Genomic DNA, 25,920 nt, shown 5'->3' on the forward strand with positions numbered 1-25,920 from the left:
ATTGCCACACTGACATCTAAAGGGGTTGTATCAGCTTGCATTCCCACCGGCAATGCAGAAATGTTTCCTTTTCCCTACAACCTCTCTAGCATAAATAGTCATCAGTGTTTTGGTCTTGGGCATTCTTACAGGTGTAAGATGGAATCTCAGAATTGTTTTGATTTGCATTTCTCTGATGACTAAGAATACTGAATATTTTCTTAAGTGTCTTTCAGCCATTTTAGATTTCTCTGTTGAGAGTTCTCTGTTAGGGTCCATTCTTCATTTTTTTTATTGGATTATGTATTCTTTTCATTACCAATTTCTTGAGTTCTTTGTATATTTTGGAGATCAGATCTACCCGGATATTAATTCACACACCTTCGAACACTTGATATTTGTCAAAAAAGTAAAAAATATCAAATGGAAAAAAGAAGGCATATTTAACAAATGGTGCTGGCATAACTGAATATCAACATGTAGAAGAAGAAAATAGACCCTTATCTTTCACCATGCACAAAACTCAATTCCAAATGGATCAAAGACCTCAACATAAAGCCAGTCACACTGAAACTTACAGAAGAGAAAGTGGGAAGTACACTTGAACTCATTGGCACAGGAGACTACTTCCTAAATACAACCCCAGAAGCACAGACACTGAGAGACACAATTAATAAATGGGACCTCCTGAAACTGAAAAGCTTCTGTGCTGTGGGAGTTCCTTCAGCTCCTTCAGCCAATCGCCGCTGAGTTACCAGCCCATTGGGGCGTGGTCTCTCTCCCTTTAAAAAAAGCAGCGGCTGTCCTCCACTCTGTCTTTGTCTTCCGGCTCCGTTTCCGGCCCCTGGACTCCTTTCCTGTTCGCGTGGAGGGGCTGTTGTCTGGGACGGTAATCTGTAAGTTTTTTCCCCTTTGAATAAATAACCATTCTATTAATCATAATTCCAAACTGGTGTGGGATTGTCTGTGACTTACGCCTTCATCTGGCGCCCAACGTGGCAGTTTTTGTTTCCAACGCCAATTTTACTGTTTTCTTTATTAATACAATGGATTATGTCATGCAAGGTTTATATGACTATGGGAATATATTAATTTACTTGTTACTAGGTTTCAGTTTTCTTTTCAATATTTTATCATTAAGAAAGATACGATTTTTACGGACTAATATTGAACAACTAGTTGAAAGGATTAAAATTATTGAAAATCAGGGGTTATCTGAACAAGTGGATACTATGATAGACAAAATTGACTCCATGTCCAAGGGTACTAGGAAGTTACCTGAAAGGGTACAGGCTGTTGAATTTGACATTCAGACGTTACCACAAAGTTTTGATAAGGTAACAGATAGAATGAACCTCCAGAATGGGAACCAAAAAACTGATACCTTAGTGAAATTACTAGAAACACGGGTAGGTCAGGAGATTCAGGATTTAAGGGATACAATGATAAAAAGATTAGAAATGATTGAAGAAACTATTGGAGCTGGTGAACAGAGTAAGAAGGCACAAGGACAGGATACAATGCCACCACCAGCTGTTAGAACTGGCTTACCCAGGGTCCTAACAACATACCCTGTAATTTATTCTGACAAAGGGTTAACTTCCAAAGGCTCAAAGGGAGTTAAAGAAGCTAGATGGACACCAATAGCAATGAATGATTTAAAAGAAATTAAGCAAGCTGTCGTTAATTTTGGCTTGCACTCTGCATTTGTTAAGGAAATGATAAGGACTTGGGCTTCTAATGTCAGAGCTACCCCCCATGATTTCTCTCAGCTAGTGTCTGCAGTTTTAGATGATGGGCCTTCCTTGATGTTTGGAATTTATTTCAGAGAAGAATCCAAACATATGGAACAGCAAGGAAGAGCAAAAGGTGTGGAGGTTTCCCAAGATCAAATTCTTGGTGTAGGAGCATATGCTGATCCACAGGTCCAAGCTCTTTATGATGAAGAAGTGCTGTCCTTATGTCACAAAGCAGCCTTGAATGCTTTGAATAGAATACAAGATCCAGCAAAAAGGGTCGAATCATATACCAGGGTTAGGCAGGGACAGAGAGAACCCTTTACTGACTTTGTGCAAAGATTAATTAAGGCTCTGGACATAGGGGTAACAGACCCAGAAGCTAGACGAATACTTCTTGAATCTCTAGCTTTTGAAAATGCAAATACTGAATGTAAAAAGATAATTGGGCCTTTAAGATCTAGATCAGCACCAATGGAAGAATGGATACAGCATACAATGAATGTTGAGATGTTTAGCTATAATGATGAATCCTGGGTAGGAGAAGCGATTTCCAAAGCTATGAGGAGACATCAAACTACCAGGTGTTTTAATTGTGGTAAATTAGGACATCTGAAAAGGGATTGCAGGCAAAGAAATCCTAGGAATAATATCTCCTCTGGGAATGACAAAAGTAGGAGATCTCAGCCTTCAGGTATATGCAGGAGATGCGGTAAAGGCCGACATTGGTCCAACGAATGCAGGTCAACAACAGACAGACAAGGCAACCCGATACCATCGGGAAACTCCTTGAGGGGCCTCTCGCAGGCCCCCAAGCCAAAAGTGGCCCAGTCATTCCCAGTTACAGTCGAAAATGTGTCTCACCAAGAAAATTAAAAACTCCAATGTCTGCCGTAAAAAGTAATACTGGTCTAAATGATGAATTACATGTGGAGAATGAGTCAAAAAATTCAGGAGGACAGAGTAAACGTATATTTTGGCAAACGTATATTAACGATCAAAGACCAAAGCTAAGAGTCTGTATAAATGGCATTTTTATTGAAGGCTTATTAGACACAGGTGCGGATGTAAGTATAATTACTCCAGAATCCTGGCATCCGAATTGGCCTCTTCATGAGGTAGATGTTTAGTTCCTGGGAATTGGAACCCTATCTCGTGTAAAACAAAGCACAAGATGGGTGGAATGCATAGGGCCTGAAGGGCAAATAGGAAGATTAAGGCCATATATAGCAAATATTGCAATAAATTTATGGGGCCGTGACCTGCTACAGCAATGGAATACCCAGATTAACATTCCTGTAGTTCCAGGAACTCACAATTCTGGGAAGAATATAATGAGGTATTATGGAAAAAGGTCACCAGCCATTCAGGCTGTACAAGAACACACAGCCAATAGCAAACCTTTAGAGGTACCAACAGCCCTACCTTTAAAATGGCTAACTGAGAAGCCAATATGGATCAAGCAGTGGCCTCTAGCTGAAGATAAGTTACAGGCTTTGGAACAGCTGGTACAAGAGCAACTAGATGCTAACCATATTGAAGAATCAACCAGCCCTTGGAATTCTCCTGTGTTTGTTGTAAAAAAGAAATCTGGTAAATGGAGAATGGTGACAGATCTAAGAGCTGTCAACAAGGTAATTCAGCCTATGGGTCCGCTACAATCTGGAATTCCTTTGCCTTCTCTATTACCAAGAGGATGGCCTCTTATAGTTATTGATTTGAAAGATTGTTTTTTCACTATACCTTTGCAAAAAATGGATAGAGAAAAATTTGCCTTCACAGTGCCTACTTATAATAATTCTCAGCCTACTAGGAGATATCAATGGACTGTCCTCCCACAGGGGATGCTCAATAGTCCCACATTGTGTCAATATTTTGTTAATAAGCCACTGGAAATAATTCGTAAGCAATTTCCCAAGTCCATAATTTATCATTACATGGATGACATTTTATTATCTGATTCAAATAAAGATATTTTGGAAAGTATGTTTGAAGAAGTAAAGAAAGTCTTGCCTAGGTGGGGATTACAAATTGCCCCTGAAAAGATTCAAAGAGGAGATTCTATTAATTACCTAGGCTACAGAATAGGGTTAGAAAAAATTCGAACACAAAAGGCACAAATTAGGAGAGACTGGTTACGGACTCTTAATGACTTCCAAAGATTGTTAGGAGATATTTCCAGTCTACGACCAACTGTTGGGATAACACCTGATCTAATAGTTCATTTAAACAAAACCTTAGATGGTGATAAGGATTTGAATAGTCCCAGAAAATTGACAGTTGAAGCAGAAAAGGAACTGACAATGATTGAGGAAAAATTACAGGAGGCACATGTGGATAGGGTCAACCCGAATCTTAGTTCCATCCTAGTCATACTGCCTTCCAGAATTTCTCCTACAGGGATTTTAATGCAGAGGGAAGATATTATTTTAGAGTGGATATTTATACCTCATAAACCAAGTAAAAAATTAAAAACTTATGTAGAAAAGGTTTCAGAATTAATTATAAAAGGTAAACTGAGACTTCGTCAACTAGCAGGTATAGACCCAGCAGAAATTATAGTGCCTTTTACTACTGAGGAAATAAGAAAGTTATGGGAAGATAATGAACCATGGCAAAGAGCTTGTGCTAATTTTTTGGGAGAAATTAGCAGCAACTATCCCAAAAGTGATAGACTTAACCTCATAAAAAGAACTTCTTGGATTCTTCCTAGAATTGTACGTGATGCTCCAATAACTGGAGCTCGGACATTTTATACTGATGCAAATAAATCAGGGAAAGCAGGTTATAAATCGGAAGAATTGAGTAAGGTGGAACAAAGCCCTTATAATTCTGTCCAGAAGGCAGAATTATATGCCATTCTTATGGTGCTAAGGGATTTTAAAGAACCTCTTAATATAGTTACAGATTCACAATATGCAGAAAGAGTTATCTTGCATATTGAAACCGCTGAATTCATACCAGATGACACAGAGTTGACTTCATTGTTTATCGAGGTACAGGACATAATTAGGAATAGGCTTTGTCCAATGTACATAACACACATCCGGTCCCATACCGGTCTGCCTGGGCCTCTAGCACAAGGTAACGCTGAAATTGACCAATTATTGATTGGAAGCGTTCTGCAGGCCTCAGAATTTCATAAAAAACATCATGTCAATAGTAAAGGCTTAAAGAAAGAGTTTTCCATTACATGGCAACAAGCTAAGGACATTATAAAGAGATGTCCTACTTGTTCTTTCTATAATCAAACACCGTTGCCTGCAGGGAGTAACCCAAAGGGTACTCAAAGGAATGAAATCTGGCAGATGGATGTGTTCCACTTTATGGAATTTGGTAAATTAAAATATGTACACCACACCATAGACACGTATTCAGGTTTTCAATGGGCAACTGCCCTGAGCTCAGAAAAGGCTGATTCGGTAATCACACATTTATTGGAAGTTATGGCCATCATGGGTATACCTGCACAAATAAAGACAGACAATGGTCCAGCATATGTATCTAAGAAAATGAAACGCTTCTTTGCTTATTATAATATAAAACACATTACAGGTATACCAAATAATCCTACAGGTCAGGCAGTTATAGAAAGATCAAATCGTACTATAAAGGATATGCTAAACAAACAGAAAGGGACGAAAGATACCCCCAGAAATAGATTGCATAATGCTTTATTAACCTTGAATTTTCTTAATGCTAATGAGAAAGGAACAACAGCAGCAGAGAGGCATTGGATAATGGAAAAAACTTCTGAACTAAACCAACCTGTTTATTTCAAAGACGTGCTGACCTCTCAATGGAAGCCAGGAGATGTGCTACGTTGGGGAAGGGGTTTTGCTCTTGTTTCCACAGGAGAAGAAAAATTGTGGATACCATCAAAATTAATAAAGGTTCGATTTGAAGAGGAGAAACCTCTTGGAAAGGAGAAATGACAGCATCTACAATGATGATAACCATACAGGTGGTAAGAAAAGCATATAGAATGGGGGCAGGGTTCTGTTCTTATCTCCACAGGAAAACACTGATCTTTGAAAAGTTCAAGGGATCCTGGATATTTGAATACTGACAGATGGAAAATAACGGCCCAATAGGGACTATCAAGAAAACTGAATAGGTTCTGTAAGTACCATACTAAATCATATTTCTAAATTTATAGAGCTGGTTTTAGAGTTGGACTCTGGCTCAGTCCCTCTCTAATTCCAAGCCTGTTGTTTAAAGAAAAACCCAGAGTTTCTGGAGTTTCTGTCTCATGTCAAGAGCCATGATATGGGACAGAAAGAAATATGAGTTTAGAAAACATCTTTACTTTTCTTCATATCTATCATACCTTCATTAAATATATCTATCATGTCTCTCATTGAATATAGGTATTCATGTATATGTCTATATAATTAATGTTTAAGTTTTCCACAATGAACAATGAGTTTTTCCTACAGTGACATTTGAAGTTTCCAGGAAGAAGATGGGGCCCCATAACAACAACTCCACCTGGTTGATATGACGTCATGATACTGATAGCGCTACTGCAAGACCTGTTTTGGGTACCAGCTGCACAAGACGGTTCCAACTTGCTGAAATGGTGCACATCTTGTACAACATTCTGGCAAGACCTCCACAAAATACTCAGAGACTATTTGCAATTTTAAAAGACATTGATCTTGAAATTTAACCATCATTTTACTTTCACAGGATCCCCCAGAAAGAACGTCGCCCCCATGACAGCTGGAAGTAATTCTAGAGAACGACGTCCCCTCTCCCAATAAAGTTTGTCCTTGGGTTTAGGGACATCATTTAGGGGTTGGTTATAATTAGTATACGGTTGAGGGTTGGGGGAGGAATTTTATAAGCACAGGAATCTTAAAAAAAAAAAGAGGGATAATTGGATTATGGGATAAATAGATTTGTACTTGTGAGTTATTGCTTTTAGACAAACATATTGGTATTGATTCTTATATATTGATACAAAGTTAAATTATGTTGACTATTTTATGCATGCATGCTTCATGCTTCTACCTCTGTTTAAAACATTTTTATGTATTTGTATATATATATTGTATTGATATATGTATATTTACCATATTGCATTGTACACTTCTACCTCTGATTAAGATACTTATATATTGTTTATGTATTGATATATATATATTTACCATATTGTAATGTATACTTGCACATTGTTTATATTTGGAGGTCACATTGTCCTCATTTATTGCACAGTTGTTTATTATCTCAGTCTTTAAGTTAGATAGATATTGAGAATTATATAGATCAACAGTCATCTAAGTTTGTCATTTATAATTAGACTAATCAGGTTCTTTAGATATATAGAGATTATATTCAGTATAGATAGATAATCTTCAACCTCTTCAAAGAGCTGTAGAAAATGGCCTTTAATCTAATTCAGAGTTCTATGGTAGGGAGACACAATCACTCCTGGCAACACTGATCTATGCCCGAGAGAATGTTGAGCACCAAAGACACTCCACCTGGAGCCTTTCTTCTTGGCAGAACTGGCCTTTGGGTAAAGAAATGCTCATACCTCAACTACTGACAGAGTTACAGAATATCCGTAAATGGATAAAACAAGACTGTCATATCCTGCCAAGACAGGGTAAGATAGTTTTGAAGTTTCTTGCCTTTGAAAATGGTATGTCAGTTATATCAGGCCTTAGCCAAAGTTGGTTGCTTCAACGCTGCAAATGTGACTTTGGGTGTTTGTCCAGGTAGCCAGTTGTCTCTGCGATTTGTTATATGTTCTGGAAGTTGTTTGATTGCACTTCCTAATTACTCAGATAACATTATTTCCCTTCTCAGATCTTCGATGGGATTGAAGATTATATAAATGTAGTTACTTTCCTTTCATGACTTGGCCAAGTTATTTGTTATACAAGACTTAAGCTAGTTAGAATAGGATATTTGTATTTATTGTATATAATTTCGTAGGTTTGTACTTATTGTATATAATTGCGTAGTAGGCTTAGAACTCTCTTACTTAAACAAAAGGGGGAGATGCTGTGGGAGTTCCTTCAGCTCCTTCAGCCAATCGCCACTGAGTTACCAGCCCATTGGGGCGTGGTCTCTCTCCCTTTAAAAAAAGCAGTGGCTGTCCTCCACTCTGTCTTTGTCTTCCGGCTCCGTTTCCGGCCCCTGGACTCCTTTCCTGTTCGCGTGGAGGGGCTGTTGTCTGGGACGGTAATCTGTAAGTTTTTTCCCCTTTGAATACATAACCATTCTATTAATCATAATTCCAAACTGGTGTGGGATTGTCTGTGACTTACGCCTTCACTTCTGTAAAGCAAAGGATACTGTCAACAAGACAAAATGACAGCCTACAGAATGGGAAAAGATCTTCACTAATCTCACATCAGACAGAAAATTTTCTCTTATCCTGTCAACTTCCTCTTCATTTGATTGACCACTTCCTTTGCTATAAAGATATTTTTTGGTTTTATGATGTTCTTATCAATTGCTGACTTTATTCCATTAGCAACCAGAGTCTTACTTACTAAGTTATTTGTTCCCTCACTGTAGCCTTACCCAAGCCTCTTTTCTTCCCTCATGCTCATGTGTTCTTTTTACCTATATTCCATTTTCTTCCTCTCCTAATAATATCCCTGTTTTGTTTTCACATGTTACAACTTATTTACGTGCATACACATAGACACAATAGGTTAGGATCCCCCTGTGAGGGAGAACATGCAGTTTCTCGTTCCTGAGTTTAGTCTATCTCAATATTATATTCTCCTTATGCATTTATTTTACTATAATTTTATGTTGTCATTTTTTACAGCTGAAAACTCTTCCATTCTGTATATGGACACATTTTCACCATCCATTTATTGGTTGATGGGCATCTAGGCTGGCTCCATCTTTTTGCTATCAATAAACAAGGATGTATAAATGTGTATGTGGTAACATATGGGGTTCTTGGGTATATGTTCAGGAGTATTCATGTGATACATCTCTCTTTAGCTTATTGAGGAACTGTCATAATATTTTCCATAGTGGCTGTACTAATTTGCACTCCCATCAGCAACACCAAGGGTCCCTTTCCCCACACTCACAGCTGCATCCGTTGTCCGATTCCTTAATGATAGCCATTCTGACTGGGGTAAGATGTTTCCTCAGAGCAATTTTAATTTTAATTTTCCTGGTAACTATGAATGTTGATCAACTAAACAAATACTTTTTGCCGGTTGTGTTTCTTCTCATGAGAACTTTATATTTTTCATTTCATCTGTCCTCTTGGTGATTGACAGAATTTTGTGTGTGTGTTTAATATTTACAGTTCTTTATAATTTCTGAATTTCTGAGTATTGATCTGAAAGTCAGCTAGCTTTGAGTTTTTCCTATTCTATGAATTCTGTGTATACTCTCCTGTTAATTTTTTAAATATTTTTTATGTTATGAAGAATGTTTTGATTTCATTTGGTCCCATCTGTTAATTCTTGAGGCCAATGCCCTGCTCTCAGAACTCTGTTCGTAGAGTTCTTTCCTATACCTATTTCTTTAAGTTTATCTTTGATGTTTTCCCTTGAAGTTTCAAAATTTCAGGCTTTAATTAAAGGCTTTGATCTACATTGAATTGATTTTTGCATAGTGTGAAAGATATGAATGTAATTTCATTCTTCTGTATATAGGTATCCTGTTTAACCAACATTTATTGGAAAGACTGTCTTATTTTCCCCATAGCATGTTTTTGCGTATTTTTGTGTGTGTGAGTGTATGTGAGTGTGTGTGTGTGTGTATGAGGCTAATGTGAATGTGTTTATTTTGCTAATTTCTCAGTATGTTTGTTACTGTTATATGGGAAAGATATTGATTTTATACTTTAACTTTATATTCTGATGCTTTACTGAAAATGTTTATAGTATTTAAGCATTTTATATTATATACACCAGTGTCTCATACTTAGAATCTTGTTATTTGTGTATTAGGTTTTCTATTCTTGTAAAAATGGTGGAATTTGTTTTCCTCAACTCCCAACTTCCTACTACAACTTGAAAATGATCAAGAATTATATAAAAGATAATTATTTTCCGTTTTATAAAACTATTATTTCTGCCCTGGAAGCTAAAATTCAGGAAGAAATTGCACGTGTGATTGGCAGACATCGGAGCCCCAGCATGCAGGACAGGAACCACATGCCCTACACAGATGCTGTGTTGCATGAGATCCAGAGATACATCGATTTTGTTCCCATTCCCTTGCCTCGTAAAACAACACAGGATGTGGAATTCAGAGGATACCACATTCCCAAGGTGAGATATATTTCATCTGTGTTTTTCACCATGCATCTTTCCCTGTCAACAATTAAGTAATGTGATTACAGAAAATCTGACCTTCCACAAAAATGCCAGAATCATACACCAGTCATCTCAGCCTCCTCACGATTTTCTCTTTTGTTTGTTGATATGGGTTTCTAACATGATTGGGTTCTCACAAGCTTTTCAGTCCATTGATATGTTCTGCTTCCTGTCAGTTAAGTCAATCTGCTGTCCACATTATTGCTTTTCAATGGGTTTTACTATTCTTGTCATAATTCTATATTCTCTCCTCCCTCCATGCTTTCCGTTTGACTTACTTAGAAGAAACCCAGTCAAACAATGTTTTTACTTTTGCTTGTTTTAGTGGAACTTGTCTATGTAGTTCAGTAAATTGGTATCATACCAAGCACATTGGTATTGTTTTTATATACATAATTTTTTGAGACTTCATTTTATTCTGTACTTAAAAATAACCTCTTGAGCACTGGCATTTGCAGGGTTAAGCCACCATTTTCTACTTAGCTTTAAACAGCACTGAGTGTTTTCTTTACCAATAAATTCATTTTATTTCCATTAATTCACAAATTAGAAATATCATATAGCTCGTTTAAGAAATCCATTCAAACATATGTCCTGTCCTCACACTTGCTTGGCAATTACCTTCTCCACTGTGCCATCTCCCTGATCTCTATATTTTAAATATTATTGGTTATTGATTATTATTAGTTAGTATTAAGTTTTCTAAAGATAAGGACATAATTTCCCTCTATCTGGGATTGATTTTTATTAGCTAGAAGTATCAGTGTATGTTTTGAATAACTCATTACAGCTTTTAATGTTTGGCCCAAATATGCTTAGTTCATGAAGTCTCCAAATACATTATTGATCTCATCTTCAAAATTTAGGGCTCTCCTACTCTGGCCTTTTTGTTTCTGGATTGTTTTTCCCAGTTCCACTCTTAGCACATGTGTGTGTGTGTGTATATTTAGAATGTGGACAGTCGTGTGCAATGTCTCACCCGATTCCCCTTTTACATATCTCTAAGTTCACTAATGCCTTTAATTTCTGTCTTCTCATGTTTTCAATTTTATCTAGGAAATTTTCAAACATGCTCATCCTAATTCTAGAATTTATGTCTTTATAGTTTCTATTTACAGTATTTGATACTTTGTAATACTTGGGTATACTAATGACAGTTCCTTTCCGTTGGAAATGTAGTGCCTCCTATATTCTTTTACAATTATTCTTTCTAGTTCTGAAATATAATCATAACAGCTGTATTTCAAAGTTTTGTATGACCACTCTAAATTTAGGCAATCATACTGATATGTATGTAGTACGAGGCTGCTTGTTTGTTCCCAACTGCTCAGCCCTGAAATAATTGCACAGAAATCATATTATTTGAAATACTGTTTGGACAATAGCTTAAGTGTATTTCTGGCTAACTAATATCTTAAATTAACCCATCTCCATTAGTCTGTGTATCACAAGGTTATGGCTTACTGGATAAAGTTCAGACGTCTGTCTCAGGCGAGGGTTCCATGGTTTCTCCTGACTCTGTCTTCTTTCTCCCAGCATTCAGTATAGTTTCCACCACCTAGTTCTAATCTGCCCTATCAACAGGCCAAGGCAGTTTCTTTTTTCATTAACCAATAAAAGCAACACATATACAAAAGGACCTCCCACACCACTGATAGTTTTTCACTTGCTATGACTTGCATTTCTCTTTTTCCATGCTTAAAAATGGGATGTTCTTAATACTTGCTTGGCTTATGTAAAATTAAAAGCTGTTGAAGAAAATGTCGATGAGATTTTGAAAAAATGACTCTCATTTCATTCTAGAGTCAATGACATGAATTTAATTTTTTAAAATTAGAATCAATTCTTTTCTTATAATGTATTTTAATTATGTTTTACCCTCCCTTAACGCCTAACAGATATCTCCACCTCCCTACTCACCTAAATGTATACCCTTTCTTTTACTCTCTCATTTGATAACAAACTCATAAGATAAAACAAAAGTGAAACAAAACAGAACAACTAGAAAAATCCAAACAGTAATAACAAAAATAAACAAACCAGAATATAACAAAACAGAAAAAAGTGCCAAAGAAAAAGCACTTGAATGACATGGATTTGGAGAGACACACACATTCACTTACATAGAAATTACTTAAAAACAAAATTAGAAACCATAGTATATAAGCCAAAGACCTGAAAGTAGAAAAAAAAAAGAAAATTCCCAGAGAAAGTGTCAAGAAATAACAACAGAAATCTTCTATAAACATTTGACGTCTTTTTGTATTGGGCATCTACTGCTTGACACTGGTCCTGCCTGAAGTGTGGTTTGTTTCCCTACTGAGACTATTGGAGAAAACTGATTTTTCCTAAGTTGGTTTTTGTTGATTTGAGATAGTTTCTAGGTTAGGGAATGGGGCTTATGTCTATTTAGCTTCTCAGTGCTGAGAATTCATTTGTCTTAGACCTGTTAAGGTACTGTCCATGCTCCTGTGGTCTCTGTGACTTCATATAACATGCCAGCCCTGTTGTGTCTAGAAGGCCTTGTTTCCTTCGTGTCCTCCATCACTGCTGACTTTTACAATCTTTATAACCCCTCTTTCACCATGTTGAGATGAAATTTCAATGGCGTTGCCCTGTGGGATGACACTATTGAATGTGTATCAAGACCGACACACTCCAGGGAGCTTCTTTAATTCTGTAAGATCCTGGCATCAGAGCACAAAGTCGTGATGGTGACTGAGATCAACGCACAGAGATCCTGAATGAGAATTATAGGATATAAAACCCATTAGATCTGGTTTTGATGTGTTTACATGGAACAGATGACATTTCTTTCTTTCTTCTTCCTCTCCCTCTTTTTTTTTTTTTTGCTTCAATCTGGTCATCCACAAAACAAAGAGATAAAATGAGAGACATATTTATTTTTTTCAGGTTTCATGACCTCCTTCATAAATGGTTTTTATTCACTTTCCTTCAGGGCACAAGTGTCATGACATGTCTGACTTCTGTCCTACATGATGACAAAGAATTTCCCCACCCGGAGAAGTTTGACCCTGGTCACTTTCTGGATGAGAGAGGCAACTTCAAGAAGAGTGACTACTTCATGGCTTTCTCAGCAGGCAAGCGAGCTTTGTTTCTCTGTGTGTGAGAATGTGAGAAGAGGTGTGCATGGAGGCTCCTGTGGGGGGCATGAAGAGCCATCTGCATGAGGCCAGAGGCAGCAACCCCAAGATGAAGGCTACTTCTCATTGGATTAGAGGCTTCATCCATTGTTCCTACTTTCTGACGGAAGCTGAGCTTCCCAAGAGCTCTTTCTGAAAGAAATCCTATTCTTCTGAGGCATTTCTCTCTGCCCAGAGGAGTCAGGCTACTGTGAACCCATGGAACACTTTACATGTAGCAACTGAGTGCTCAGATCCAGGGTCACAGTGTGTGGTGTGTGAAAGAAACAAAGAGGATAAATGAAGAGGAAAAGACAGTACCCTGTGAAAACCAGTGCTTTTCTCAAGTCCTCCAGGGAGAGTAATTTTAAAGGACACCAGGCTGGAGGTCAGACTGCAGAAGTTGCTCACAGGAAGTACCATTTAAGTGCCTTCCTTCAATTTGAAAGGGTCTAAAAAAAAGAAAAATTGATTCACTCTAAGGTATGGTTAAAATGGTGATTAAAGTGATTAAAAAGGAAGAGACTGTTCCCTTGGGAACAGAGGAAGTGACAAATTCCTCAAGTCTGACACAAGCAGGTAGACTGCAATGGACTAGGAACCAGATGGGACTGGAACCTGTCTTGCTGAGACAGAATTTCCTCCATTGGAAATTCATGTTTCAGGAGAGTCAGTGCTATTACATAGAGACATTGTCTCAGAAAAAAAGAATAATTAAAATAGTCATGGGTTTGAGAGAGGGTGGGGTATAGCACAGAAAAATTTCAAGTGGGGAGAGGGAGAGTTAAAAATGATATTATTATTAATATACAAAAAATAAGAATGTAAAATACCCCCCCAACGGTTGAAAAGAAATTTGTCCTGAGGAATGGAAGAACAGGAAGGAAATCAGGACAGTACAAAAATAGCCAGTTGTCAGGTAATTAATCTGGGTTAATTAGTCATTCATTAATAGCTATTCTATGTGTGTTAACTCAGAATTAAGTGACTTAGCAGTTGCAATGTCTTATTTTTTTTTTTAGGAAGAAGAGCTTGTATTGGAGAAGGTCTGGCCCGCATGGAGATGTTTTTAATCCTGACTAGTATTTTACAGCATTTTACTTTAAAACCTCTCATCAGTCCAGAGGACATCGACACCACCCCAGTTCAAACGGGCTTATTGTCTTTGCCTCCGTCTTATGAACTCTCTTTCATTCCAATCTGAAGTGGGTGGTCTTCCCCATAGATAACCTGAGACCCTGCCTTTACTTGTCATCAAACAGGGGTTTTTGTGTCTTATGTACCTGCATCATGAACTATCCTAAAATTTCCTCAAGTCTTTATGGACCAGTTCCAATTTCCACATATGACAAAAGTCTCACTATTTCAACACTAATAAAAATTTTGCTGTAGTGTGTGTCAGATCATTAGTTACATGTTCATTTGAGAATATTCCAGATGGAAAGTTCATTATCCAGTCATGCCTTGTTTTAGTAAGAGTTAGTAAGCAGACTTATTCTGGGATTTTCAAGAAAACTAATCAACAATGGAACTGAACCATCTTTCATTCCTGTGTCATTATCTAGGAGAATATCTCTTGACAGTGTGTCATGTATACATTTTGTCTTTTCCCATAAATTTTAAAAGTATGATTATTTGTATATATATTCATAAGTGACATACATGTTTATGTGTACAAATGCACAGGTAGATGCGTGTGTTCAGGGAGATAACAATGGAAGATCATGTCTACCAAGGGGAATAACATGAGGAAAAACTTGAATTTTCCAGTTTCCAAGGATACCCTTTCCATATCTTCTTCCAGAGCTACCTCTACACAGTCCACATATTATACCATATCACCTCATCTACACTAACAGAAATATCTGCATATGTGGATTTATAGTTAGCTATGATTTGAAAGTGATATTTATATAACAACATATCATAGACCTTTTTATAAACACTTAAACAGAACTTATAATTCTTACTATTTGACTGTTACATAACTTTCAAACTTATTTCATATTTAAATACATATGCCTTTTTAATGATTTTTAGATCAGCTTTGAAATATTACCTTCTTACGTTACTATATCCACACATTTTTAATGACCTCATACTGTTTCTCTAAGTGGCTTGCTAGCTGTGCAATGGCCACTCATCAGTATATATAAACTGTTACATGTACATGTACACACATCCTCCTCCTCATAATCCCTATATACCTTCACCCCCACACCATTGCTTTTGCATATTTATCAATGATAAATGCTATAAATCCTTGGAAAGACAAAGAAAACAGTGTAATTGGGAAACTCTTTTAGGGAAGCCTAATTTTTATCTAAATTGAGTCATGAAATGACTAATAATTTGAAATCAGGAGCTGAGAAGCTGAAAAGATTATTGTAAAATGTCATTTTGGAGTGTTAAGACAGAAATAATGTTTATCAATGTGGTAGTTTGAATGTAATTAGCCCCCATAATCTCATGGGGATTAGGAGTTATGGCTTTGTAGTTGTATGGCCCTATAGAAGGACGTGTGTCACTGCTCGGATGGGCTTTGAAGTTTCTTATGCTCAGGATACTACCTAGTGTCAGTTGTCATCCTGTTGTCTACAAGATGTAAGATTCTTACATCTTTTCCCATGTAATATACATGGGAAATAGAAAAAGAGAAGATCTCCTGAGTAAATTCAGAGTATGGGGACCTTGTGAGAGGGTTGAAGGGGAAGGCAGAGGTAGGGAGGAGAGCAGAGAAAAATGTAGAGGTCAATAAAAAAAGTGTTTTTTGGTGTCCATCAACCTTTTGATGTTGCCAGGAGCAGATATGTCTCACTGTCAAGAAAAGTCTAAAACATTTTATTGTCATATTTGTAGGTCTTTGAACTATTTGAAGATTACTTATTCATCTGAAATATATTTCTGCATATCTAGAAAACGTAACTAGCAACTAATAAGATTGACCATTTTAAACGACTGTAATATGAATAATAAAAATCCAGAGTCAGATATCAGGGTTCACCTTAAAACCATAAAAACAAAGCAGCCAATACACTAGAGAATTTTTACCTCTACAAAGACTGATTAATCACAGACTAAGCAGACTAAACAAACTAAGCAGCCAGAGCTTTTTTCTTTTTCCATTTTTATATTTCTTCTAGTGCTCGGATTAAAGCTGTATAATCCCCTAGCACTGTAATTAAAGTTAGGAGACACCACCACCTGTATTTACTTCCGCATTGGTCGTGTGTAGCCCAGGGTGGGATTGAATTCACAGAAATTCATTTTCTTCTGTCTCCCAAATCCTGGGATTAAAGGTGTGTACCACCACTACCTGACTTCTAGTGACTAAGATTTGCACTTTAGATTTTTAGGCAAGCTTTATTTATTAAAACATAAATAAAATATTACTATATTTCTTCTTTTTTGTCTAAAATAAAAAAAGGCTATAAGCCAGGAAATGGACAAGCAGCCTCCCTACTACAAATTGGCTCTCTAATGTGGGTAACTACATCCACATAAAAACCCAAGGAAGCTTTAAAAAGGAGTTCTAGACACAAAAGAACAGAGTTAAGCATGGCTTTTGGCAGCCACAAATCTTTTTCTAGATGGGCTTGCAGTGAGCAGGGGTGCTGTGACTACTTTAAGAGAAGTGCAATAAAAACTGGGCAGCTTCCAGGTTCACCAGCACAAATGGCTCTAACTCCTTCTACGGAGGTTCAGCTATGGAGCATTTAAATAGGTCTGTGAACAGCATGTTACAAACTGCTTAATGCCTCAACATAGACTCGCTGCATCCTTGGAACTGGGCTGCTGTGTGCAGCTCTCAGAGGCATTAAACATGCTTTCTCCATGTTGGACTGGGGGGGAGCCAACAGGCAGGGCCTTGCCTGTTGGCCCTAGCCATGCTTACTTAGCAAAAAAAAAAAAAAAAAAAAAAAAAAGATGCTGCTTCTGGTCAGGATACACAATAAAGACAGATTCAGATAAAAAAAAAGGCCTCTAAATGGGTCACAGTGTTGGTTAAATGTATGTAGGCTCGGGAGAGAGAGAAAAAAGAGTATAGTTATAAAAAGTTTAAATGGCTTTTAAGAATAAAAAAGTCTTTAAAGAGACAGAGTATAGACAGCCATAGATGAAAAGGAGTAAGTAAAAAAATAAGAAGCCATATAAAGATAGGAAATATACAGATGTTGCATGGAGGCTGTTTGTTCTTCCCAGCTGCCTGGCTTAGAGCCAAAATAATCACACAGAAACTATATTAATTGAATCACTGCTTGGTCCATTACCTCTAGCGTCTTATTGGTTAACTCTTACACATTAATTTAACCCTTTTCTATTAATCTGTGTATCACCATGAGGTTTTGGCCTACCAGCAAAGTTTCAGCTTGACTGTCTCTGGAGGCTCCATGGCTTCTTTCTCTGACTCCTCCCTTCTTCCTCCCAGCTTTCATTTTAGTTTTCCCTGCCTACCTAAGTTCTGCCCTATCAACAGGCCAAGGAAGTTTCTTTATTCATTAACCAATAAAAGCAACACATAGACAGAAGGACCTCCCATATCACACAGAGAGTCTGATTACGTGTATTATTGTGTTTTCTTTAAATTTTTTGACTGCGAAGGAGCTAAGTACAGAGAGACATTTCAATGTATGGGTTGCTAACCTAAATTAACCTATATATTGTAAACGTATCTTGATTCCAATATTTGGATGTAAGGATTTGTTGCTTTGGAAAAGAGGTTCTGTTTTTGTTTCCACAGAAGATAAGAATCTGTGGATTAATTCCAGACTAATGTGGTTTGATGTACCAAAACCCCCAAAAGGTCGTCATGAACACCCCTCCCTCCCAAACACTTCTTCCAATAAACAGCAGAAAGTAGTTTGGAGAGAACTATGCCCAAATTCCCAAATATGGTTTATAAATGTTTGTTTAAATTTAAAGTGGAATATACTATAGATAATTGCATTGTTATGGATCTTAGTTTATTAACACAAATTTAAGGTCAATTTTGTTATATGTATATTTCTGCTCTTGATTAAGGTATTGTGTTTGTGCAGCTCATTTAAAAATGTAATGTTTAATTAAGAAATATAGTTTAATTGATAATCATTTATAATTGTTAAACTTGTAGTCATGTTAGTTAGGTTTTCTAGATGTACACAGATGTATTTCAGATGAATAGGCATTCTTCAAACCTTTCAAAGACTATAGAATATAGCATTTAAAATGTTTCTAGAGCTTAGGACTTTTCATGACAATGAGACACGTCTGCTCCTGACAGTACCAAGCCACTTTAAGAGGAAGAAGGCAGAGTCAGAGAGAAGCTATGGAGCTGCCACAGGAGACAGATCTGCCAGAACTTTGCTGGTAGGCCATGACTTCATGGTGATGCACAGATGAACAGAGATGGGTTAAATTAAGATGTAAGAGTTAGCAAATAGAAGCTAGGGATAATGGGCCAAGCAGTGATTTAAATAATATATTTTCCGTGTGATTATTTCTGGGGTCTGGAAGGCTGGGAAATGAACAAGCAGCCTCCCTACTACAAGAAAAAGTATATATAGAAGTACAATAACTATATACAATGTGTACAGGCAGTAAGTACATCAACAATGTCTAGTTCACTTGCATTTGACAAATTCAGAGAAAGTATACTATATCTAACCTATCTAGATGAGCCTAAAGACTTGTAATTAATTTACTTTCTATTATAACTTGTTTTCTGCATCTGGTAAACAAGGAAAACTATAACTATATAGTCTTCAACTCCCAAAGAGACTCAAGAAGTAAATAATATTAACTGAGTAAGCAGGATGTTCAAGTAAGTATTTTCCAAAAATGTGAGTAATGACTGAAACAACTGACTTTCTAGACAGTCATCTAAATTTCCTCTGCAATGTTGGAGCATCTATCTTCAGTCTACAGGGCTAGGATATTCAACAGAATTTTCTGTGAAGCAGGATATTTTGAAAAGTTGTTCCTCTTTGTCTGGCAATGTTTGACGGTCACTTTCTTTTGTGTCCTGCTTGTTCAATTAGGACAGCCTAGTGTCACCAGTTGAGGCAAGATTATTTCCTTGCCCCATGGTTTGCTTTTTTTTTTTACAAAGAAAGTAAATTCCATATAAAGTTCCTTCAATGCCCATTATCTTCTCTGAAGTAGATTGGTGTTGCCAGGAACAGACATGTCTCATTGTCATAAAAAAGAAGAACCTATGTTATTAAAATGTCTTAAATGCTATATTCTGTAGATGTCTGAAGTGTTTGAAGATTACCTGTCTATCTAAAGTATATCTTTGTTAGACTTTGAAAACATCCCTAATGTGACAGAAATTTGATTATATGAGATGATTAAATACTAACCTGTATTTCCTTATTATCCTAAACAGTTGGTAATAGTAATTTTCAGGACTAGAATTTTGCTTTACATTGTTAATTGAGTTGAATTGGTACAATACCTTGAACAAGAGTAGGAATGTATATACAGTATGTTCTAACATAATTAATCTCAAATTTGTGACATTACACAAAATTTGTATACAATATATAATAGTCCAATCCAATGTAAAACATTTAAAATTAATAGTTCTTTTAAAAAGTTGATTCAATAGCTACATTTTATCCTATCATATTTATATCCTCTTTTTTCAAAAAAAGATCCTTGAATCTAATTTTGTTTTACTTTTCTTCTTGATCATTATCCATAACAACTTGTAACCAACACTCTAAACAAAGACAAACACCCATGATCCAATTTTTAGGAATGTGGGTGTAGTTTTCTAGGCTATTTCCTGGTGATTGGGGGTGCTGGTAATTTTTTAGGAACCAAAAGAAAATTTAGAATTATGGTCAAGTCCTGGCTGAAGTATTCTGCGAGGCTGGATCATCTCAGCCAGCAGTCTTGAGGCTGTTCTAGATGTAGAACTCTGATGAAACTGCAACAGAGATGCTCTGAAATATTGGATCATCTGTGTCATCCATTCCCATTGGACCTATTTCAGGGGGTCTTTCTTGATCAAACTTTACTTTTCTTAACTCAGAATGAATTCACAAGTCCACATTTTTAGTGAGAACAAAAGCAAAAACCTTTTCTCTTATGTAACATATCTTTTGACTTAAATTTTGAAGTCAAGGCATTTTTAAAATATATAGGTTGGATTATTCTAGCAGTATTTGTAATACAAGTCTTTTAGTAACTGTTGTTCCTTCATCAGCAGTCAAACAATTCAAAGACAACACAATAACATATAGTATCCAGGTTCTCTGTATATTTTCTATCTTTACATCACTTTTTTTTTAAAAAAACTATTATTTCTTTTTTGTATACCTTTTGCTGTCCTGGAACTCACTCTGGATACCAGGCTGACCTTGAACTCACAGAGTTTCACCCAAGTGCTAGGATTAAAGGCACAAGCCACCACACCCAACTACTCTATTCTCGCTTTCTTTTTAAAATGACTTTCTCTATCCTTTTTCTTTTCTCTCCTGTAGTGGAATATAACTTGTATTTCAATAGATAAAGCTTGCCTGAAGATCAGAGAATAAAACAACTACACTGATCAGTCTTACAGACCAGGCAGTGGTAACACACACCTTTAATCTCAGTAGCTACACTAGTTGCCACAGAAACTGAGTGGTGCAAGCCTTTAATCCCATTGGTGCCCTAGAGAGGATTATAGGATGGGAGGAGATAGTTCTCAGGCTCTGTCTCATTCTGAGATTTCTGGCAGCAGGATTGTCATGTTTGGACTGTAGTCAAGGAAAGAGCCAGTGGCTGGCTGCTTTGCTTTTCAAGTCTTCAAGTTGAACCCCAGTTTCTCCCTCTGAGATTTTATTAATTGTGTTTCACTTTCTCAAACCTACGTATACTTTTAAACATACTGTTTATTATGTATACAATATTCTGTCTGTGTATATGCCTGAAGGCCAGAAGAGGGCACCAGATCTCATTACAGATGGTTGTGAGCCACCATGTGGTTGCTGGGAATTGAACTCGGGACTTTTGGAAGAGCAGGCAATGCTCTTAACCACTGAGTCATCTCTCTAGCCCCTCTGACTCTGTCTTTACTGTACAACTCTAACTTTTTCTGATCACACGAGTCTTAATCTGCTAGGCATTATGGATAGGATTAAAGTTGTGGCTTTGGCAGCTGTCTCCACCCCCCATTTCTTAGCTTTTTGTGAGTCTCACTTCATGATTGAAGTACTGGAAGGAGTCATATTTATTGTCACAATTCTGTGGACTTTCTAGGTTCATGCCACCACCAAGAAGCCTAAGGCTGGCTACTCATAAACACCATTGAAGAGTTTAGTGGTTGAGCCTGTTAAAATTACTGTGAGGTTTTTGCCACTAATCCTAAGTCAGGAAGGCTCTCTTAAATGAGCTGTGTCTTTTCTTGCTGCCAGCAAGCAGAGTCTACCAGAGAAAAGATGGTTGCCAAACATCTGTGCTTGACTCTCTTCTTGTCTGTCTAGAATGATTTTTTAAAAAAAGCTTTTTCAGGCTTTATGTAGAAATTCATGCCAAATGTGTGGACACCAAATGTAGCATAATTAATAAAACCCAGAGATAGAAATTGGGGTTCAACCCATAATCAGAAAAGCAAAAGATCAGGCCACTGGCCCTTACCTCTACCCCAGTCCAAAATGGTAATCCTGCCACCAGGAATCTCAGAATGAGACTGTGAGAGCTGTCTCCTCCCATTTTATATTCCTTTCTAGTGCTGGGATCAAAGGTACCAGTACTACCCAGATTCTATGACAAACCAGTGTGGCTACTGGAATTAAAAGTCACCACTGCCTGGTCTGTAAAGGTGATCAATATAGCTTTTTTTCAATGTAGCTGTTTTTACTTTCTGAACTTCAGGCAATCATTATTTATTAAAATACAAATGAAATATCCTACAAGGTGCCTGAATTTGCTATCTTCTTTAATCAGATTGATGACCACCATATTTGCCATCAGAGAATTTTCACCTAGTGACTGATGGAAACAAATTCAGCGATCCATAGTCAAGTATTGGGCTAAGCTCCAGAAATCTTGTTGAAGAGAGGGAGGAGGGACTGTATAAGCCATGGGGGGTGGTGGTCAAGGTCATCATAAACAACTAATTATGGGCTCATGAGAGATAATAGAATCTGGACTGACAACTAGGAGGCCTGAATGGACCAACCTAGACCCTTTACATATGTGTGACAGTTGTATAACTTGGTCTATTTGTGGGACTCCTAGCAGTGAGATTAGGACATGTCTCTAACACTTGAACTGGCTTTTCAGGACTATTTTTCACACTGGATTTCCTTGCTCAGCCTTAATACAACTGGAGGATCTTAATCCTACCTCAATTTATGCCATGATTTGCCATGATTTGTTGCACCAGTGGGAGGCCTGCCCCTTTCTGAACAGGAACAGAGAAGGAGTGGATGTGTGTCAGGGAGAACTGGGGAGAAGAAACTCAGAGGGAGGGAAAGAGAGAAGATGGTGGAGGAGAAACTGCCATTGGGATGAAAAATAAATAAAAAAGTTTGATTAATAAAAAAAGAAAAAAATCACTATCAATGAGCAAGGACTATAAATTTGTTATTGCTTTTGTCTTTATGAGTAGCTTCAATATGTGAAGTCATTTAGGTTTGTGCTTCCACAGTGACTGACAATGATGAGCACCTTATAAGGGTTGTCATAGGAATCTCTTCCTCCAGAAACATGGGTTCATGATTTTTTTTCCCACTTTTTCTAATATTTGTTTTTTGTTTTATTATAGATTGGTTCTCTTTATACCTGAATGTTAAAGTCTTATCATATAAAAGTACTTATTGTAATTCTGGAGAGTGTAATTAAAAATTTCTTTTTTGTTTTTTGACATATGGTCTTTCTATGTAGCTTGTCTGGCCTGGAACTTCCCATATAGACCTTGCTGGCCTCCAACTTACAGAGATACCCTGCCTTTGTCTCTGGAGTGATGAGATTAAGGTTTGAGGTACCACATCAAGTGAAATAGTGATTTAATTTTTGTAAAGTCCAATTTTCTTTATTGTTGTTATTAAGCCTAAGAAAGTTCTTGACAAATATAAGGTCACTAAGAACTAGTATAGAAGTAATGCCTTCTTCTAATGCTTTATAGTTTTTAGTCTTATATTTAACCTCTTGTTTCAATAAATTTATCTTCATACAAAAAATAGGAAAACAGTCTCTTGATGTGTGTTTGAGTGTCCCTGATCCAATGGTAAAGAACTATGCTCACTAGAGGGTGGTGGTCAACCTGTGGGTAATAATCTCCCTGGGTTGCAAACTAGATGTTAACAGTAGAAAAATCACAATTATGAATTAGCTACAAAATAATTTTATTATTTCAGTTACCACAGATGAGGAACTCTGTTAAATGGTCACAGCTTTAGGAAGATTGACAACCACTGTAACTGATTATCTTGGGGTGTCTGTGGAGACAACTATTCATTGGATTTTTGCATTATTTCTGGAGCTTGATTGAATTCTGTCCCACTGGTCTATAATTGTATGTGTAGGTCAACTCTATGATATATAAAATATGTATTATGTATATCATATGTACATATTGTACTGCTTAAATTTTTTGTCAATTTGACTCAAACTGAGTTATCTGGGAATAGGGAATCTCAGTTGAGGAATTCTGTCTATCTGATGGCTGGTAGGCAAGTCTGTGGGGCATTTTCTCAATTAATAATTGTTATGAGTGTACCCAGGTAGTACCATGCCCCAACAGGTGAGTCTGGTGTGTATAAGAAAACAATCTGAGCAAGCCATTGGGAGCAAGTTAGCAAGCAGCATTCCTACATGGCTTCCACTTCTGTTCCTGCCTTAATGGGATGCCTTGCATCTCTGCACATAGACTCTTTTCCCTTCCTCAACAATGTCATTAGATTTTGTTATTAGGGATCCACTCTAATGATCTTAATCACTTCCAAAAGGTTCATTTCTATGTTTCTACCCTCTTACCCTCTTAGTGCAAACTTTAGAGAAAGAAAGGCCTGCATGAGTCTAGGGAACAAACAGCAGTTTTCCATTCTTGGTTCTTACCGGCTCCTGAAACTTATGTCCTTTTCACAGAGGAAAAAAATCCATTAAGTAGTCCCAAAGTCTTAACTCATCCCAGCATTGGTTCATGAGGCTCATCAGAGAAAATTGTAAACTTCTTCGAGTAGAGAGCATGAAGTATCAAAACAAGTTATGATACAGAACATGTAGAATGGGTTTTTCTGAAGTTCTTCTTTGGAGTTATGGGCCAGAACACTGTAAGAAAGTACATCATTTCAGCCAACCAAGTTGGAACCACCTTGAGCAGCTGGTGCCCCAGTCTTACAGGACTGCTATCAGGATCATGATGTTATATCAACCAGGTGGAGGTTGTTGTTGTGGGGCCCCATCTTCTTACTGGACACTTCAAAGTTTACTACAGGAAAATCTATTGGTCAATGTGGAAAAAGTAAACATTATTCATATAGACAAATATTCAATGAAAGATAAAATAAAAAATAGGTATGGAGAAAAGTAAAATTTTTTTCCTAAATTCTTTCTTCAGTTCCATACCATTTGGCTCCTGACATGAGACAGAAACCCTGAAATTTCCTTTTAACAATATGCTTGAATTTAAAGAATAATAGCCATTGTCCAACTCCAAAGCCAGATTTGATTTTTAAGTGATTTTGTAACTATATAAGTTTTGTCCACCTTACTTGATTCTTCTGATTTGTAACCTGATTTATTTGCATCAGTATAAAATGTATGGGTTCAGTTATTGGTACGTCATGCACAATTTGGGGAAGAATTCAAGTAGTTGTCTTTATAAGGTTAATTCTATCAGTTTTGGGATAATTGTTATAATTTCTTCCAAAAAATTAGCACAAGCCTTTGCCATGGTTCATTGTCTTTCCATAATTTTTAAATTTCATTAGTAGCAAAAGGCACTATAATCTCTGCTTGGTCTGTACCTGCTAATTGATGAAGTCCCAATTTTCTTTTATAATTAATTCAGAGACTTTTCTCACATAATCTTTTATTTTTTTACAAGGTTTATGTGGTAGAAAGATCAATTCTACTATAATACATTCCCTCTACATTAAAATTTGTATAAATAAACCAAGATCTATACCAATGCAAATTATTCATATCTATATCATATTTCCCTTTAAATGTAAAGAAACATTTATAAACAATATTTGGGAATATGGCTGTAGTTTTTCTCCAAACTTCTTCATGCTGTTTATTGGGTAAAGTAACTTTCTGTGGGGTGTTCAAGGTGACCTTTCAGGAGGTCTTGTTCCATTAAGCCATATTAATCTGGGAGGATCCCACTGGTTCTCATCTTCTGTGAAAACAAAAGAAGCTCTTTTACAAAGCAACATATCCTTAGACCCCAATTCTGAAGTCAAGGTACCTTTATAATATACATGATGGTTTAGCTTAGCAGCCCATACAATGAAATGTCTCTCTGTACTGAACTCCTTCACAGTCAAAAAATTCAAAGATAGCACAATAATATACATAATCCAGACTTTCTTTGAATTTTCCATTTTTACATGGCTTATTTTTCTTTACTCCTTTTAATCTATGACTATATGTACTGTCTCTTTAAAGACTTTACATTTTAAAAAAGCATTAATTTTATTTTAAGACTCTATACTTTTTTTCTTCTCTCTTCCAAGCCTATGTACATTTATCCAACACTATGACTCATCTGGATTTGTCTTTATTGCATATTTGTGATTTTTTTTATTGTCCGGGAGTGCTTTTTAAAAT

The 25,920-nt window shown here is 36.7% G+C and overlaps 1 protein-coding gene across 3 annotated transcripts in view; it reads left to right on the forward strand.

Moving 5' to 3' along the window:
• Positions 1 to 14,568, forward strand: part of LOC148121313 (cytochrome P450 2C70) — a 55,105-nt gene extending 40,537 nt beyond the window's left edge. For all 3 annotated transcript variants that reach the window (XM_087907909.1, XM_087907910.1, XM_087907911.1), the window contains 3 exons: positions 9,792 to 9,979; positions 12,984 to 13,125; positions 14,190 to 14,568. In XM_087907909.1, the coding sequence (XP_087764035.1) occupies positions 9,792 to 9,979; positions 12,984 to 13,125; positions 14,190 to 14,371 (512 nt within the window). In that variant the 3' untranslated portion in view covers positions 14,372 to 14,568. The remainder of the gene's footprint in view (positions 1 to 9,791; positions 9,980 to 12,983; positions 13,126 to 14,189) is intronic.
• Positions 14,569 to 25,920: the final 11,352 nt, after the last annotated feature.

This window comes from Myodes glareolus, chromosome 7, assembly GCF_982192425.1.
Source record: "Myodes glareolus chromosome 7, mMyoGla1.1, whole genome shotgun sequence".
Taxonomy (NCBI): domain Eukaryota; kingdom Metazoa; phylum Chordata; class Mammalia; order Rodentia; family Cricetidae; genus Myodes; species Myodes glareolus.